The sequence below is a fragment of the Trachurus japonicus genome, chromosome 1, assembly GCF_045865225.1.
Source record: "Trachurus japonicus isolate A0001 chromosome 1, Traja_1.0".
Taxonomy (NCBI): Eukaryota; Metazoa; Chordata; class Actinopteri; order Carangiformes; family Carangidae; genus Trachurus; species Trachurus japonicus.
Window position 1 is genome coordinate 34,023,790 of NC_140907.1, and position 19,887 is coordinate 34,043,676.

The 19,887-nt window shown below is 41.1% G+C and overlaps 3 protein-coding genes across 3 annotated transcripts in view; 1 reads left to right on the forward strand and 2 right to left on the reverse strand.

Moving 5' to 3' along the window:
- Window positions 1-19,887, forward strand: part of atp6v0e2 (ATPase H+ transporting V0 subunit e2) — a 263,253-nt gene that overhangs the window by 149,087 nt on the left and 94,279 nt on the right. The window lies entirely within an intron of this gene.
- LOC146992366 (uncharacterized) lies at window positions 3,223-6,358 on the reverse strand. Its single transcript, XM_085790434.1, has 6 exons — window positions 6,353-6,358; window positions 6,164-6,204; window positions 4,321-4,381; window positions 3,785-3,957; window positions 3,582-3,630; window positions 3,223-3,407 (listed from the first exon to the last, which is right to left on the reverse strand). The coding sequence occupies exons 1-6, from the start codon at window positions 6,356-6,358 to the stop codon at window positions 3,336-3,338; spliced, it is 402 nt and encodes a 133-aa protein (XP_085646560.1). The 3' UTR covers window positions 3,223-3,335.
- Window positions 10,629-17,275, reverse strand: LOC146992367 (Fc receptor-like protein 5). Its single transcript, XM_085785770.1, has 12 exons — window positions 17,002-17,275; window positions 15,180-15,536; window positions 14,855-15,082; window positions 14,416-14,748; window positions 13,669-13,878; window positions 13,220-13,474; window positions 12,338-12,598; window positions 11,997-12,254; window positions 11,811-11,892; window positions 11,671-11,728; window positions 10,855-11,045; window positions 10,629-10,748 (listed from the first exon to the last, which is right to left on the reverse strand). The coding sequence occupies exons 1-12, from the start codon at window positions 17,045-17,047 to the stop codon at window positions 10,679-10,681; spliced, it is 2,349 nt and encodes a 782-aa protein (XP_085641896.1). The 5' UTR covers window positions 17,048-17,275; the 3' UTR covers window positions 10,629-10,678.

The window sequence follows — 19,887 nt, forward strand, 5'->3', positions numbered from 1 at the left end:
CATACAGTTAATTCAAACAGTTCTACCCTCACTGACCCACATGACACCACTCATGTGTTCGCGGTAAAAAAGATATTGAGACGATGCTTGTGTGAAAATGTTTTCAAAGAATGAAAATTGACAGGTGCACAGATCGACGACACAGGAAGAAAGGGATATGTTTGAGCAAAGTTAATCGAGATGTACATTACCTTGTACAGTGAGAAGAAGGACAACAACAAATCCACTTTGTAGCACTCGTCAATGCTCCTCTCGTCTCTCTTTTTGTGACAGAGTCTTTTTTAATCTACATTTCTAAGAGAGAAAAGACTTGTTCCTCTCTTCAAGGCATGCAGCTACTTTGGGAACAAGAGACTTCCTCTTTACATTAAAAATATCAATAAGACAATGCAAGCAACTTTTGTCCTTCTGCTTTTGACTTCAGGACAAGTGAAATACTATTGTGGCAGGATAATCTTTCAGAGGACCATCTACACCTGCATGAAAAAAAGAACAATAAAAGTTTTTGTAAGGATGTTGTGTTGACTGTTGAACCATTGGTACCTAAATGATAATGAATTTGTGGCCATGTACCTTGTACTTGGTGAGGCAGGAATGAAAACTGCCAAGTCCTTTTATTTATACTGTGGTGCACTTTAGTTTCTTATGGCTGAAAGGAGTATTACAGCACACTGAAAACACTGTTAGCCATATTATTATGATCTTTGCTTTCTTTGCCCGCTTCGAGGTGAAGCCACTGGAGGCAGTTGCACAACAGCCACCAGTCCTCAATCACTGTGGAGAAACTTGATGTGCGGTGTTGGTGGACAGGTGATTAGGAACTGTGCAGACCAGCTCGCAGGGGTCTTCACCGACATATTCAACGGACCAGTCCTTACTTTAGTCCACTGTTCCACCCTGCCTCAAGTCCTCCATCATAGTTCCTCTGCCTAAAAAGCACAACATCAGCAGCCTCAATGACTACAGACCAGTGGCACTAACTCCAACCATCATGAAGCGCCTGGTCCATAGTCCCATCAAATCAACCGCGTTGAGGATCAGCATTTATCAATCTGAACGTGAGCGTAGAGTCCAGGTGTACGCACATTTGAACCAGCGTAGAAGATGCAGGAATGAGCGCTGCTGTGTCAGAATGATTATTAAACTATACTAATGCAGCTTCTCAGGGTCTCAAATGACATCATGATGGCCTCTGACTCCATCAAATGCACAATCCTGGTCCGGCTCGATTTGAGTGCAGCGTTCGACACGGTAGATCATGGCATCCTTGTGGACAGGCCGAGAGACTGGGTGGGAATATCAGGGACTGCCCTAAATTGGTTTAGGTCCTATCTGTCCGACAAGTCTTTCTCTGTCAGAGTCGGTCCCCTTTTCTTGTGGTGTTCCCCAGGGTTCGGTTTTGGGGCCCATCCTATTTTCGTTGTATATGCTTCCTCTCAGGGAAATCATCTCTTTGATGGCATCTCATATCATATGTATGCAGATGACCTTCAGTTATGTTTCTTTTAACCCTGACAGCACAGAACTGATCACTTCTCTGCAGGACTGCTTTACTGCAATCAAGGACTGGATGGCCAGTAGCTATCTGCAATTAAATGAGGCAAAAACTGAGGTTTTAATTGTTGGCCCCAAAGGCCTGGCCTCTAAGGCTGTCACTTGGTTGGGGGCCCTTTCTGCTAACGTGCGCACCAGCTCTAGGAACCTCAGTGTTATTTTTGATCGGTCCATGCTCTTTGATGAACACATAAAAACTATAACCCAGTCCTGCTTTTTTCACCTTAGAAATATTTCCAAACTCAGGTCAATTGTATCTCACTCAGAACTCGTAATGATCATTCACGCCTTCATCTCCTTACGCCTAGACTATTGTAACTCCCTCTTCACCTGCCTCAGTAAAGCCTTACTAGACAGCTTTCAGTTAATTCAAAATGCAGCCGCACGACTTCTGTCCAGATCCCACAAATTTCTCCCACATCACTCCTGTCTTAGTGACCTAGCACTGGCTCCCAGAAAAATTCAGAATTCAATATAAAATCCTCACCCTCTCATACAGAGCCCTCAATGGCCAGGCCCCTCCATACTTAGATCTCCTCTCTTTCACCCCATGAGGTCGCTACATTCCGCTGGAAGCCTACTACTCAGTGTTCCACACAGCAGACTGAAAACTAGAGGTGATAGGGCTTTTCAGTCTGCTGCGCCAAAATGGTGGAACTCTCTCCCTTTTGTGTTCAGAGCTGCTTCTTCCGCTGACACTTTTAAAAAACAATTAAAAATGTATCTGTTTAGGCAGGCATTTGAATGAGTACTCGAGTACACGCATCCGAGTACCATTTCACCTACTCGGATACACCCACCTCCCGCCTTGTCACTGCGCAGATGCGCGGATACTCGGACACCCCCCACACACACACACAACGGTCCGCCCCCACTCGCACCTGTGCTGTTTAACTGCACTGACTGTTTGCACTACAGCCTACCTGCCTTGTTGCATAGAACTTATGTCTACACCCCCCCGCTCGCCATGGGTAAACGAATACTCGAGTACTACTCAAATAGTGACCCCGAACATCAGGATAGTAAAATATGCTACTCGTTGCAGCCCTAGTGAGAAGTGCTATATAAATAAATTTTACTTACCTCACGTTGTTGTTGTTTTTATTCGTAAACTAAATGAATAAATATGATACAACCACATATTCATTATGTCCATGTTGAAAACTTAACTCAACTGAGCAATAAAAAACCACAATATGACAGATGCTCATAAACAGAAACAGACATGACAGACCTGTTACAGTATTGTTAGATCACAGACAGAAAGAAAAGGTAATAAATGAAAAAAAAAACACCGTGTAAAGAATAGAGACATAAAACAAAATAGTTTTTTACCACCATCTGGTGGAAGCAGGATCAAATTACAACTCTATCAGAAAATGCATGTTCTCCAACAACCTTAATAATAACCATTATATCTTTAATACCTATCATATTTTAACTCTAAGTTAATAGAAAAACACTGTGCTGTTTGTTAAACTTATTAGCAAATGGTTATTCCTCAGAACCTCACTTGGTGTTTCACTCACATGGTACAAACCAACTTTACCTGTAAGTTTACCAATACACAGGTTTGGTTTTATTTGAGTCTAAGTTAGGTGAGGTGATGTCATGTTGCTGAAAAAAAGGCATAAATGCCACAAATAAGTATGTTACACATGTTGGTGTCCAAAGTTATGTACAAAAAAGATTGTGATGGCTCGACACTCAACAAAGTTGTAACCAACCACAGAGACACAGGTCTCAGTTTCTGGTAGCGGTACCTCTGGCTCAGTTCATAATTATCTGTGTCCACAGACAGGAAGTGGCGACATCTCTTCTCTCTTACAGCTCCTGTGGGTCTGTTGGAGCAGCTGCATGGAGACAGAAAGGGGGAGCTCAGCTGACCAAAAACATGTCATACAATGTCACATCCACTATTTATCCAGTAATTCATTAACAGATTTGTCACAATTAAAAGGCAACATTCACATTATGTTGTTGAACAATGATTTTCTTTCAGAGGAATAATAGGAAAAAAAAATTACCATGTCAACTAAATAGTCAGGGTTTGCTGATGCTTCCTGACCTCTGGTTCTGAGAGGGACATAAATTAAATCAGGGGATCATAAAGAAAAATATATTCAGCTGTTACTGTCAGAAATGGGAACATCCAAAGTGATCATAAAATGTGGAAAAACATTTCAGCAGAATGACTGATACTGATATTTATGTGTGAGGAGCTGCTAACCTTGGAGCTGGACTGGCATAGTGGTTAAATGTCACAGCATCGTACACAACCACGTCTTCTTTCTCCTTTATCTTGTTGTGTCTTCTGGCCTCAGCCGATCTGATACTGGAGTGATTTCCGGAAAAGTGGACACTGGCAAAATGAAGATCATCCTGCTCCTCAGATGGTTCTACCTGTAGATAGTAGACAAAAGTATTATTCATTAAAAACACTTTACAATTCAGAACATGTATATTGAGAATTTCTTTGTGGAAATGTGAAGGGTTTAGTGATGGTATCATACATTCATGAACAACATTACATTACCATTACACAGTATAATTTTACTTTGCAGAACTAGGTTGAAACCTTTGGGGAACTGTGTCAACTAGACCTTGTATTTGCAGGACAAGACCAGAATCGGGTAAAGTTGCAAGATTTGTCACTTTGTGCTTTTTGAACACAGAATTTACCAAGAGTTGAGGGAGCTAACCACCACACAACGGTGCTGCCCAAACATCGACATGTACTGGAGTGGATCAGTTCATCTTTCTCACCTGTCCCCTGTCCACTGGTCTCTCTCCAGCCTCAGACTTCTGCTCAGACAGCCTCTTTTTTCTAATCAGGGGAATTCAGTTTAAAAAGTTAAGACTCACTGAAGGACATGAACTCATTTTAAATGAGTTTGTGAACTAATATTTGGGGAAACAGAACTGCTCACATGATCCAGAGGAAGACAGAGAAGAGTAGGATCATTAGGGCCATGACAGAGACTGTAGTAACAGCTGTAAACTTCCATGATCCTAGAAAAGAGAGAACACATGGAAATAAATAAAATGAGCTATAGTGTAACAGGACATTACCCAGTATAGTAATAATTTGGTTTTATAAACATTGTGTCCTTGAAAATCTTACAACCACTCATGACAGACGACACTTCAGTCTCAAGGACATGAAACCTTGAGAGGAAAGATGATATCCCACATTCAAAGATGTCTACGGCTACAGACCAGACGTAGTGTTATGATTTCTGTCACAGTCTGTGTGTAACTCACCTGAAACAACAACATTCAGATTTAAGGTGGACTTTTGACGTCCTCTTGTGTTCTGGGCTTCACAGTAATAATTCCCGCTGTGTTCAGGTCTGAGGTCAGTGATGGTGAAGATTTGTCCTGAAGCTTTTGGTGAGTTTTCATCCTCCTTGTACCAGGTGTAATTAGCTGCTGGGTTAGCATCACTGCTACAGGTCAGATTGACTGAACTGCCCTCCACTATCTCAGCAGAGGGACTCACTGACACAGAGGGAAGCTTTGGAGCATCTGGAGGGAAAAAAAACATCAGTATTTCTGTGTGTGGCGACATAAGAAACATTGTAGCTGAGGCACATTGTTCTGGTTAGTAATCAGCTTCATATAGATTTTATAATAAACTTTCTATCTCACATTTTACATCAATAGAGATCAGTCCTGATTCCCTCGTCCCCATCTCATTCACAGCTCCACAATAATACTCTCCAGACTCAGAGGGCTGGATGGAGCTGTAGACGAACTGTGGTTGGTCACCGAGACTTTTCCTGTCCTTATCCTTGTACCAGGTGAGTTTAGCTGCTGGGTTAGCATCGCTGCTACAAGTCAGATTGACTGAACTGCCCTCCACTATCTCAGCAGAGAGACTCACTGACACAGAGGGAAGTGTTGGAGCATCTGAAGGAGGAAAAGAAGAAGAGAAGTCAACGTAAACTGCCTTTTCACAGTAGAAGTGAATATTATGTAGTTGTAGGAATGTAGGAAGGCAGGACTTCCGCCGGGTGGCTCGTTCCGGCCAATGAGAAGCCAAGCACAACCCAGCACAGGGCTCTCGTGTGTGGGTGAGAGGAGCAGGGAGACTGGGCATGAGCTCGGTCTCTGGAGCTTAGCGGAGCTGCTGTGGTGGCGCTGTGTTCCTGCCTGATCAGGAAAGTTACCGCTGAGTGCAACCGCTCAGGCCCGATTCAAACCATTTACTGTTTTTCTACCACTTAAAGGAGTTGATAAACATTATTTTAAGGTGGAAAAACGACATGGTGTTGCTCTAAGTGCACAAAATTACTGAACATCCATATACGATATAGCTCTTTTTAAAGTAGGTAGCGGGAAAATAGCATGGGCAGCGGGCCAAAAACAATCGGTCGCCCACAGGTCCCAAATTGGTAGGTTTTAGTTTGACATTGAGGTAGTGAAACTCACACACTGGAGTAGAGCGGTGATCCTCACATCCTTTAAGAGCACAGGAATATCTGTTGTCATCATTAGCAGGGACTCTAATGTGAAATGTTTCCTCCTTCATCTTCAGTTCGTTCTTGTACCAGACAAATGAACGACCATCAGCTGCTTTAAAACTGCTGTGACACTTCAGCTCTACCTGGTCTGGTGATCTTTCCACCAGCACGTGGAGGTCTGGATCTGTGAAGAAAGGACAGACATGAACTAAACTAGAAAAGTACAAACACAGAGACACATAGACTGACTTGAACCAAACTGATAAATATTTCAGTGAAAACGTTACCTGTGACAAACAAAGTCACTCCAGGATGCCCTGTGTATTTCCCACCGTCATGGTTTGTTATGAATCTGAACTTGTAAACAGCTGAGTCGCTCTCTCTCAGGTCTCTGATTTTCAGAGTGCAATGTTTCCACTGATCACAGTGATTCTCCACACGACCTGTGTAGTCTGAGTCTGTTGTCAGATCCACAGCATCACCCCCTTTACTAAACCAGAATCTTTTCTCAACTGTTGTTGTTGTAGAATAGCCATTTATCCTGGATGGGTGACTGTATCTGCAGCTCATTTCCACTGTTGATCCTTTAGAGGCACAGATGTGAGTGTCAGTGTAAGTCACTCCCCAGCCATTCTGACCCTGTATCACTGTAACACAGAGCACAGCAGAAACCACAGTCAGACTCATTAGTTTTATGGAGCTTATTCAACATGTAAACTCTGCTACATGACTAATTTAATTTATTCACTTTCAAACTCATGATGTTAATAAGTTTCTGACTGTTCATTGAAGCTGCATTGAGACTCACAGGTTTCTATTTCTACCAGTGAGGAACACATTTATTTTTGCCTTTTTTTTGGTCATTTCATTTATCATGTATTTACACTTTGCTGCTACTATATGTGATGATAGATAATCTGATAGCCGATTAATAGATAACGAAACATGCATGAACCATACATGGAGTGGGAACATTACACTGAATGACTAATTAACAGAGAATGTCTGGTTCCTTATTTTGTGCCTTGGTAGACGTTATCTTGTTCTCTTAAAACAGAACTTACAGATATTTGTACATAAACTTTAGAGTAACTGAATACTTCAAATGACCCAGCTCCATTTATACAGTTCATTCAAACACTCACCACTTAAATGTTGAGGTTCAGACAAAGAAACTTGTGTGTTTAATGACTTGCATCATAAGAGGTATTATCAACCATTAAACATGTGTAAAAAAAAAATTTTTTTTAAAAACCTATTGAAGGATTATTTATTGACACAAATATGTTTTATCTTTGTCTGTTAACCAAAATGTTCTACAAAGTAAATTTAGATATACAATACCTGGTAGAGTGAGAAGAAGGATGAAGACAAATTCACTAGATGCTGCTGTTAAACACATCACTGCTCTTCTCATCTCTGTTAGGGAGAAATTCTGAGGTCTCTTCTTACGCAAAGTGTTTTCCAGTGAGCGCGCCTGTTATCACCTAGCTCTACCGCTGTGTCTGGAAGCCGCCAAAGAGCGAGACTTAAGACGCAAAGGAGGGGAAATGGCCTTGGCATGTTTCTGGGAGAGAATGCAGGGCAGATAGCTGCAGCAGTACCGGTATATCTCTTTAAACTATAAGCACAGAGGGTTTGACCTTTAACTATACAAGACTAAATAGGAGATTAAAATTCTTCTCCAATAATCTCTGTGTGACTTCAGACTCAATAAAACACATCAGCTGCTGAACAGTGTGTATGAAAGAAATATCAATCTGATCAAAAACCAGTTGTTGTCTGACAAGAAAGGAGGGTGATGATCATCACTGCACAGTGCAGTGAGCAAAAGACAGAAGTAATGTGTCAAAATAAGATCGACTTCCTCTTTAGGTTATGAATATTCATGAAGTCAGTACAAGTCTGACCTAAGTCATGTTGTTGTCTTACAAACGAACAGATCAAAAACCCGAAAAAGGTTTTTTTTTTTTTTAAATCAGGATGATCTTTCAATTTTTTAATTCAAACTGTATTTTTCTTAAACTGTCAGAAAAAATCAAAACACAGTGCACCAAAAAGATAGCCCACCACTTCATAGACAGCAGAGACACAAGGAGCCTGTGGCATGGGATTCAGACCATTATGGACCACAAACCTCCATTAAAGACCTGTTACAGCCACATCTGTCTGAACAAACTCAATAATTACTTTGCATAATTTGAGGCACAAAACACCAAATCTCCACCTCCACCCTCCGTGACCACATTTTGTGCCCATTGCCAATCAACATGAAGAGATCTCTATCCAGGATCAACACATGCTGGTCCAGACCAAATAGAAACTGTGCAGAAGAGATGAAAGACGTACTCACAGAAATCTTAAGCCACTGAGCCAGGTTGTGTCATGACTCTGAAGGAACTGGACCCAAATGCAGACACAGCTGGAGGCCGATGCCCTGGCAGATTCCTTCTGGAGGCCGGGTTGGAAGCATTGCTGGAGGCCAACATGGCTGGTGAGTCCGCCACAAAGACGGGCCGGAGGAGGACGACGATGCAACTGGAGTCCAAGAACAAACGCCTCAGAGTCTCTCATAGATATCGATGAGAGTCCCTCTACTGTTGTGTTCTCTGACCTACTAGAAAGCAATGATGCGGAAGTCGCGGTACGTCCAAATTTTGATTTAATTTAATAGTACACCAAATTTTTACATTTAATTATGGTCAAAAGGACGTTACTTGTGACCACAGAACAATTTTAAAATTAGTCCAAAGCCAATTAATGAACATTGAAAAAACATCAACGTCCACACGCTGCAGTTTGGAGTATGGATGGTATGAAATGAACTGATCATAGGTGACCTGATATCTGAGGTAAACATGGATTACGACTGGAAATGCCCTTTAAAAATCACCCAGGCGACCCGTCTTTGCCTCCATCAACCGCAATATTTTTTTCTTTTTTTCGACAATGCATAGTTATCTTGCTACAAATCTTCAACATCCCATAATATGCTCACGCTCTCAGCAGTGGTACTCCTATCGTTACTATGCAACAAAGTAGGTTGACACTGCAGAACAGCGCTGCACAGAGGCTCCCAAATAGAAATTACTATTGATTTCTGAATGAATGGATAAGTCGCTTTTTCTTTTCTTTTTTGGCCTGGTGGGGGCTCTCATTAGTACAATTGTAGAGAAAACGCTGCACATCAAAACATCTGCACCATTTAGAAAAGTCATTATTTCTATTTCCAACTCAGACATACAAAATCTCCTTTGCAGTACAACCACATATTAGCACAAGTACAATGATTAGGCAGGTAGTTTAATAACTTACCACTACTTACCGACCGTAGTAGTTCATTTTTCTGGCAGCCTCGTGGAAAAATAGTCCACTCTCACCGTACCGCTCCTCATTTATCAGTTCACAGGCGGCAAAACTAAAGCGCGCGAAAATCCACAGAAAGCAGAGAGAAATCCACTTTTCATGAGCATTTAAATCAGTCTGTGTTACTGTTTGTTTACTACGTTTGTCCCTTCTTCGCTGTCTTGGCGGTTGAAAATCCAATGAAGTCCGTTAGTTTCTTTGTAAATCCACAGCACACTGACCGAGCAACTAGCTAACCGTTAGCTAGTAGCAGGACGAGTTGAAAAAAATCGGCGGTGGTGCTTCATTAATCCCGCCGGTAAAACTTAATCACAGTTTAAATTAATAGTCCACAAACCTGTGTAACGCTGGGTGTTTTTTATCCTCACCTGAACTGACTCCTCTTCGTCGGTCGTGGGTCAGAATCAGTCAATATTGACGAACTTTTAATGCTCGTTCACTTCAGATCAGAGAGGGCACCGTTAGTGGCACCGCCGTTTCACCTCTCTGCCAACCAACCGACGCATCACTCTGTGCCACCGTATCACTCCGCCCCAATTCAAATGTAGGCCTAACAGGTAACGGCAGATGCCACGCAAAAGAAAGTAGTTCCCATTCCAACAACATAGGCTTCAACCAAACTCCTAACAAAAACATTTTTCATCTTACATTATTTATTATTATTATTATCATTACTACTACTATTATTATTATTATTATTATTATTATTATTATTATTATTATTATTGTCACTTGTGTAAACTCGGTTATTCAGCTCTCACCCGAGCTCTTTATGTTATTTTCTTTCCCCCTTTTATTTTTCTATGTATTTTATTTCATTATTTGCCTTTTTGTACCCATCTTTGACTTATTCATCTCCCTGTAAACTAGTTATATTTTTGTAATGATCCTCTAGCCTATTTATATACAGACAGTATTTTTGATGTGCATTTTCATGTGCTGTTCTGCATCAATGCAATGTCCTATCTTGTTGGTTCTGTACATTGCTATTATTATTGCTCAACACATTAAAAAAAAAAAAAAAACTGTTCACCTGCCCTCATCTCATCCTGAGCGGAGTGAGCAGTTTTTACCTGATTAAACACGTTGCAAGAGTTAAAATGATCTGATAGTGAGGAGGAAGCAGCAACATGGTTTAATAAAAGCAGAAGTCGTAGAGAAATATGATTTTATTTTGTAATCCAGCTAAAACATCCATTTAAAAAAAAAACAATAAGAAAGCAAACAAGTATTTACATATCCTATACAGCACTGTTGTTGTTTGTTTTGTTCCCTGTTTTCTTGATGCTGCATCATGTCTTTTTGTTGACTGTGCTGTAAAGTGCAAATAAATCCGTTCCTTCTTCTTGATGTCTTGATGCTCTGTGAAGAGAAGAATAAACCGTTCACTCTGACAGTTTTTAACCTGATATGCATTGTTTTTTTTCTTTTGTTTTTCAAGTGTAAAGATGAAAATGGAGCTGCTCACTCTGATTCGCTGCTGGTGTTGTTAAATCTGACAACAGAGTATTCAACCTCCTCCTCATCTACCACAGTTTCTGTCTGGTGATGAACTCTAATGTTCGAGTAGATATCATTTCCCTGCTTCTGAGAGAGGCTGATGCTGGCATAGTGAAGTTCATCCTGCTGTCCTGCTTCAAACACTGGACCCACGTTTTGCTGAGGAGACAAAGACATCTCAACTTATAACAATTTTTTTTATCATTCTTTACTTCAACAGGTGCTGAGAGTTTATTGGAACAACTGTCACATGTTGTGATTCCTATTGTTACCACCAGAGGTCACAGTATTCACACAGACTGTTTCATGCTCCTTGTCACATTCAGAAAAGTCAATTAATTTAAATGTAGTGAAGTTCCACAGCTTAAAGTCATTATTAGAAATTAGAAATACTTTATTTAATCCCCGAGGGGAAATTTAAAATGTCACAGAGCAGCAGCAAGACAATACAGACAACAACACAGATCACAAACACTGAGTAAAAATACACGAAGACATAAAAACACATTGTGTATTAAAACACAGAATTAAAAAGAAATACATATATGAATAAGAGATGCGTGTAGAGGTTAAAAAGTTAAGAAGTTAAAGAAGTATTCTTAGCCTGAGGGATCTACACCATCATCCACAGCTTTAATGAACTATTGTCTGTAAAACACCACGCAGCACTCAGAAGGTAGACATGAAGAAAGTGGACTAAAGCTGGTGAGTTTTAACAGGACAAGTTCAGTCTGACATTTGTGCTTCATTTTACGCTGGAAGACTTGAACTCTTTCTGCCTCACCTCTTCTCCGTTGTCAGGTCTCTTTCCTCCTTTACATTGCTTTATGAACTCGTCTCTTCTAGACAGGAGGAAAATCAGTCCAATTAATCAACTCCATGTGTCAATGAACTAGATAATGATGGAGATAGAGACTTTCTCACCCGATCCACAGGAAAACAGCGAGGAGGACGAGAACCAGGAGAACAAGAGTGATTGCTCCAGACGCCGCGGATTTCCATGAACCTGGACGATCAGAGGGAAACACTGACAACTGATGAGGGAGTTACAGGAATCAGAGTGAACTGGGGATTAATACACATTCACTAGCCTACATCACATTTACTCACCTAAAACAGTCAGATTCAAGATGGACTTCTGACGTCCTATTGTGTTCTGGGCTTCACAGGAATAACTCCCACTGTGTTCAGGTCTGAGGTCAGTGATGGTGAAGATCTGTCCTGAAGCTTTTGGTGAGTCTTCATCCTCCTTGTACCAGGTGTAATTAGCTGCTGGGTTAGCATCACTGCTACAGGTCAGATTGACTGAACTGCCCTCCACTATCTCAGCAGAGGGACTCACTGACACAGAGGGAAGCTTTGGAGGGTCTGGAGGAGGAAACATGAAGATGCATTACAGTAATATTGCTATGTATGACTTTGACCAATTCCAATACGTGTTTTCTACTTACACAGGACATCTATAAACATAGACCTAGAGTTGATCTCTCCATATTGATTCTCAGACTTGCAGTGGTAGGTCCCTCTGTCTTCAGAGCTGATGGAGAAGAAATTATAAACTCCTTCTGGTCCTTGAAGAAGAGTTTGGTTCTCCTTGTACCAGGTGTAAATAGCTGCTGGGTTAGCATCACTGCTACAGGTCAGATTGACTGAACTTCCCTCCACTGTCTCAAAAGAGGGGCTCACTGACAGAGAGGAAGTCTTTGGAGCATCTGAAACATATTTAAAAAGATCTTCTGATAAAAGTGACACACATCTGGAGATGCACAGCCAGTTACAATAGAATATAAATAAGAAAAGCAAGAAGGACTCCAGCCTGAATAGACAGATGTGTTGTTGACTTCAATTTCCAGGCCTTTCTTGCAGGTTGCCACGTAAGATGACACCACCTATCCATGAGTTTCAAATGTAGTCCTACACCTGCCATTTCGGCGACCCACAGGTGTTTCAAACTAATGAATTAGTTCTATGCCAATCAGAAACACAACTCAAATTGAAACACCTGTGTTAGTCCCCAACATGGCAGGTGTAGGACTACATTTGAAACTCATGAATTAGTTTACATTAGCAACATGGCTGCCAAGCAAACAGATGAAGCCGGACTGCCTCAGGAAAAAGGCTTTAGAGCTTTAATCGGGAACTCGTGCACATCAAAGGCAGAAACGGTGAAGACAAACTGGACGAGGCCGGGGACAGAACAATAAACACTGAGGTAAGAATCCATTAAGCAGAAGACGTGCAAACATGGATGCTGCTGAAGCTACAAGACAAACTAGAGGAAAACAAGTAGTACAAAACCTTTATGTTGTCACTTGTTGCTTTAAAATACTCACATTTCACATCAACTGAGACACGTTCGGATGTCGTCTTCTTCAGCTCGTTCTCAGCTGTGCAGTAATACTCTCCAGAGTCAGAGGACTGGATGGAGGAGAAAACCAGCTGCGGCGGACTGAGCAGTGACTGGTTGTTTTTGTACCAGGTGTAGGTGGCGGGGGGGTTGGTGTCACTGCTACAGGTCAGCGTCACTGAACTGTTCTTCATTATGTCACCAGGTTGACTCGTTGACAATGACACAACCTTCGGAGCATCTGCAGGAAATAAACACACATGAACATGATTCTGTTATGATAGTATTCTCACCGATTGCCAATACATGTGCTGATTAAAATGACTGTGGTGTTGATAATTTGATGTACTGATCGTAGAAGCCTGCAGGAACTAACTAACAACAGGATTTAATTTCCATGTCTTCCATCTATGTGACACAGTGGAGTGAACTCACACACTGCAGCAGAGCGATGACCCTCATAAGCACAGGAATAACTGTACTCAAGATCAACGTGTCCATTGAAAGATGGAGACGTCTCCCCATGAATTTCTCTCTCATTCTTGTACCAGATGAAAGATCGACGACCAGAGAGTCGACAGCTGCTGTAACAAATCAGCTTTGGGCCAGCAGAAGACCAGATCACCTGCACCTGCACATCTGGAACTGAGAAGGAGAATCACATGTGTTTGGATGTACAACGTCTCCCCCTTCTGTCCACTGGATATAAATGCAACCTGTCGTTTTCTGCATGCACTTACAGGAATAGTTCACCAAAAAATGAAATTCAGTCATTAGTGACTCACTCTCATGCTGATGAATACTCCGGAGTAGTTTTTTATTCCTCAAAGTGCATCTGGAGACCCGGGAGGCCGGTTCGTAGGCCAACGAAAACTTTATATGAGAGTCAATAGGGCCCAACACAAAAACGGCCATAAAACTACACAAAAACCATTTAATATTCCTCCACACTGCTCGTCCACTGCAATCCAAGTGTCCTGAAGGGAGATAGTCCAGAGTTTACTCGAAACAACGTCATTTCGGATCCTATTACTCTCATAGCTACAAAGTTTTGATTAGACTACGAACTGGCCTCCCGGGTCTCCAGATGCACTTTGAGGAATAAAAAACTACTCTGGAGTATTCATCAGCATGACTGAATTAAATTTTTTGGTGAACTATTCCATTAAAGCTATTCAGTACCTGTGACAGTCAGAGTTGTACCAGGTAAATCACTGCCCCAGTCAAAGTTTCCTGTTTTTAATTTGAAGCGGTACTCTCCCGAGTCGCTCTCTCTCAGGTTGTTGATTCTCAGAGTGGAGAGTCCTCTCTCTATCTCCAGAACCTGGACCCGACCTGAGTCTTTATGAAGTTCAACAGGTAGTGTTGGAGGCCACCACGGATATCTGAACCAGAACTTAGATTGTAAAGATACATAACTGGGGTATGCACAAGAAATGTCAACTGATGAGCCTTTGAAGGCACAGAGGCTTCTTTCCATGTAAGTCAATCTGTTGCATGAATAAGGATAAACACCTTAAAAAAAAAAGAAAAGAAATATTTTTGATTATCACAGTGAAAAAAGTCACAAAACAAAAAAACAAGAGCAGTAATGTCATTGTAGGACAGTGGATTTACTCACACACTGAAGGAGAGGGGAAATCTTCGTGTCCTTTTACAGCACAGGAATAACTGTCTCCAGCATAAAAGTATTGTTCAAAAGAAGGTGCATCTTTTTGGATATTACGTCCATTTTTGTACCACACATAGGAAGAATGATCAGGTAGACAACTGCTGTGACACTCGAGATGCGACCATGCACATGATTGAGTTTTGCAAGATGACCACTCACTCATCTGCACCTGTAAACCTGGACAAACACGACTTTAGACAGAACTGTCAACACAAGTGATGCAAAAAGATGTGTGATTTCAGTGTTTTAGTTTCCAAGAAAGACAAACAATTACCTGTGACAGTCAAATTGGTTCTGGGTGAACCAATAATCCCTCCATCTGGTTGGTCTGTTGCGAACCTGAACTTGTAAACAGCTGAGTCGCTCTCTCTCAGGTCTGTGATTCTCAGAGTGCAGTCGTTCTCACGACAGAGATACCGAACACGACCCGAGTACTCTGAGTCTGCTCTCAGATCCACAGGTTCATTATCCTTCACTCTGGTGAACCAGAATCTTCTCTCAGCTGCAGCGTCACGGTTGTTCATCCAGGTTGGGTATCTGAAGGTGCAGCTTATGTCCACTGTTGATCCTTTCAGGGCACAGAGCTGAGAAGGGGTGCAGCTCACCCCCCAGTCACTCTGACCCTGCACCACTGTAACATGGAGCACAGCAGAAACCACAGACTTATGACAACATCTGGGGACAGACCTGAATATGTGCAGGTGCTTATGAACATGGAGGAGCTTTTAGCCCAACATCTGCCTACGTCCCTGGTCTGATAAGTCTGACCTTTATTTACTTGAACATCTGGAGGTTTCCAGCTGTTCATTGTCCAGTGTTGTCTCGAACACATTTTCTGTACAGTATGTGTGATAGAATTAGTCAAGTTGTGGGAATGGCCCAGAGGAAAACACTAAAGAAAGTTATGTTTTCTAAGGTTATGTCAAATTATTATGTTTTGCAATCTTCTCTTATGTTGAACAATGTGCAGTAAAGACACAGAAAGGAATGGGATAAAAGGTATATGAATAATTAAATGTGTATACAAGAGAGACACGAGTTGGAACAAGTGATAAAAAATAAATATATAAAAGAAAAAGAGCAGCTGTAAGAGCAGCTGAATAAGACTGTGAGATAAAAAAACAACAACAAATGCCAAAAGAAAAGAAAATAACAGGTAAGATATCTATACAACAATGAAAGTCACAGAAGGGATTAAAACACAGAGGTTCAGAAAAAACAACATCACATTAGAATAGATCTGCAACAGATTCTGTCGCCTTAATGGTAAAACCACAGAAAAGAAACAACGGACGAGAGACGGAGGCGTGTAACGCACAACAAAGGTCACAAAGCAAGCTGCAGTGCACGTATTGTAACCTGTCAGTCACTCTGGCCTATTTATATCATTTATTAGAGGTGTGGGGCACTGCAGGCTTCACTCGTTTCCTGACTGTGGTCTGAAACTAAAGACAAATGCAAATCAATGGTTAAAATGTTCCACTATAGTGTCACATGTTAACTGGGTTTGCAAAGTTTAGTGCACATGTACGATGGAAACAACACACTGGACATGAGAAATAAACTCATCTCTTCAACATCTCATCTCTTTCCTGTTTGGATATTGTCTGTGTACTGTACTGTACAGTATGTGTGTGTTATTGTAGCTGTTTTTCGGTGTGAACACAGAGCAGCCAGTTCAACACATCCTATTACATACTGTAAGAGATCAGATAAGAGTTCACAAACACTGCACAGCTGTGACTCAAACAAACATCAAGACTATCTTCCTCTTTTTTTTTATTGGCTTTGGTTTCCTTTAGCTCAACATTTGATGTCTGCTAAACATGATTATTTCCTGTTTCCTGTCATATTACCTGTTATTGCTGCTGTTAAAGGTTAGTATAAGCTCTTTTTCATGTTAAAACTAAATAACATTTTATACACAGATATAATTCACTTTAAGCATCCGATTTATGTCCAGGAACAGCACAGTTTGTATCAGATCTACTGATGAGCTAATTAGCAGTGATTACACAATAAATGTTGTCTAGACCTGTGAGTCTGCAAAAAAGCTGGGATGTAAATACAAAAGTATAAATATAAATGTTCAGTACCTGAGAGAAGAGAGACCAGTCCACTCAGCACTGCTGCAAAACTCATCTCTGCTCTGTTGATTAGAAGAAATTTGGACTGTAGGCTACAGTATTTTCAGTGTTCTGTGTAGACACACAGTCAATCAGAAATGGTTTCACAATCAACTCTTACACAACTTTTAAGGACCCTGCTCACTTCCTTCCTCTTTTCAAGATTAACATGCATGGACGGCTCAATTCCGGTAAGTCCCTGTGATGAATATTAGTCTATTATCTACTGTGCTTCTGTAAACCATACATGATTACTTACTCTATGGAAACCGAGAGACCAAATTAACCAATACTTGTAAAACCGCATTATTTTGAGATAAATTATCCCATTATATTGATAAAACCAGATAAGTCTGTTGTCTTGACTGAGCGTAGATGGTGACAACTAGTTGATAAACACTTCCGATTTTTTCTACCTGTTCCCGCTAACAAATTAAAGGGATAGTTCAACATTTTGGCAAATTGGCCCATTGCCATAATCGCTAACAACTCCAAAATGCTCTGGTGGACAAGTTGTGACCTGCACATTCACCACACTATGAGATAATAACAGAACGTTACCAGACAGAGTTGTTTTAGAGGGAAATTCATGCAAAACTGTGTATGCGTGTTGCCTTCAGGGACAGTTTTTCAGCAAGCCGTCTCTGTGTTTATCTCGAAAACAAGTCAGTCTGGTAACGTTCTGTAAGAGGCTCCCACCACTGCAGTCACCATGTTCTTTTAACTGGGTATCAAATATCAAACAACCAAACAACCAAACAGGACACTAATGGCTCTGTCGAAGTTCAGGAGCTGCTTCCTTTGAAGGCTGGTGACACCGCCAGGCCTACAACTCACTAAGGATTCAATGAGCGGATCCTTCCTGGCCTTACCAATCCCAAAATTCATAGTGGGCAGTAATAAGAGCAAACAACACTGACAAAAAGCCGCTTAACAATTTATATTAATGTGTTTCTGCTCAGTTGAATAGTAATGGTACAACTGGTCCCACTCTGGTGCAAGGCCTCAAGTTTTGGTGAAAAAAGTACTGAATAAAAAGCAAAAAAGTCACTCTATGGGTTGTCATAAGGTTTTGTAAATATAATATAAATATACTGTATTCACAAGCATGCCAAAATGTGTTTTTGTTCCCAAATTTATTCAGCAAAAAAAAAAATAGGATACTACAGTAGCCTACCTGTTGTCTTAGTTCCTAGGAGACAGACCCCGCGCTTCACAACGTAGTGGTGGACGCACACTATAAATCCTCCTCCACAGACAAGATCGGTCACCTTTTAGGTCAATGTTAGGTATTGTTATTCATTCAGATTCCAATTAACCACTACACTATAGAGTGAATGGCTAAAACCCACCGAAAGGTTTAGATTTTAACCAACAGAGCAGTGGCCAAAATATGTTTTATAAACTTGTGAATGATACCTTTCTCATAGGCCACAACACTTCACTGCTTCTTGATCGAGTTGATCTTATTTATAACCATGAAACGTGGCTTTGTGGTCGTTGCACACTGTTTGCGACCTTTTGTGGCCAGGCTGTAAAGGAGAAAGCTACACTTCCCCTCCGTCTATGCATCTGTGTTTTGGCCACATGTTTTTCATTGTGTATGGCGGCAACTATTTATTGATTGTATGTATCTGTATCTCTCGAATGCCCAAGACAAATTTCTCCATCTTAGGAGACAATTGAGGCTAATCGTATCTTATCTTATATAGAGTCTATTTTCAGTTTCTAACTAGAAACTACCACTGTTTTTCATACACACACACGTGCACTTTCTCAGATGCGGTTCAACCTAAAAGTTTAAGATTTAGTGATTGACTCAGTGGTACAGTGAGAGTTGGCAACAATAACATCCAATATTAGTAGAAGGTTAATGTTGTTCATTAAAAAACAAGGTAAAAATATTTTATTCAGCAAAAACATCTGGTTATTTTAACAACAAAAATTAGTACAATCCAGTCAGTTCAACAAACATTGGACATTGGCTTCAAAACACACAGAATCACACTGAAATAAAAGAAAAAGTTAAATAAAACATTCATTTAGGCCTATACTGCCTTGCGAGTGTAACGTACTAGAGTTAAATTACAGTAAGAGCAGGGTGGATACTGTATGTAGGGGACTGCACTCAACAAGACAGTGGAAATGGTTTGTTGAAGATTAAAGGGATAGTTCACCCTAGAATGATATTTCGCTCATTATCTACTCACCCTCATGTTGACTAAGGGCTGGAAGAAGTTTCAGATTCCTCCGTGGCTTCTCTGAGTTACAGGGGGTCTCGGCATAGCAGTGCATGTCCATATAACGGTTGCAAAGGGACACCGGAGCTCTTCGTAAAAAAACACACACAAAAAAACATCCAAATACCTCCATGATGCTCGTATGTAATGTCCGTCTTGTGCTGAAGCCCCAAATTGCGTAATTGTCCCGAAAAAAATTAAATAAGTCTATATTTTAAGCTTGTTTGTAGCGGAAGCTTCTCGAAGCTCCTCTTCCTGGTCCGTCCAAATCTCGCGTGATTTGCGCCGGCGTCAGCATGCGTCAGTGCGGTTACTGCGAATCACGCGAGATTTGGACGGACCAGGAAGAGGAGCTTCGAGAAGCTTCCGCTACAAACAAGCTTAAAATATAGACTTATTTAATTTTTTTCGGGACAATTACGCAATTTGGGGCTTCAGCACAAGACGGACATTACATACGAGCATCATGGAGGTATTTGGATGTTTTTTTGTGTGTGTTTTTTTACGAAGAGCTCCGGTGTCCCTTTGCAACCGTTATATGGACATGCACTGCTATGCCGAGACCCCCTGTAACTCAGAGAAGCCACGGAGGAATCTGAAACTTCTTCCAGCCCTT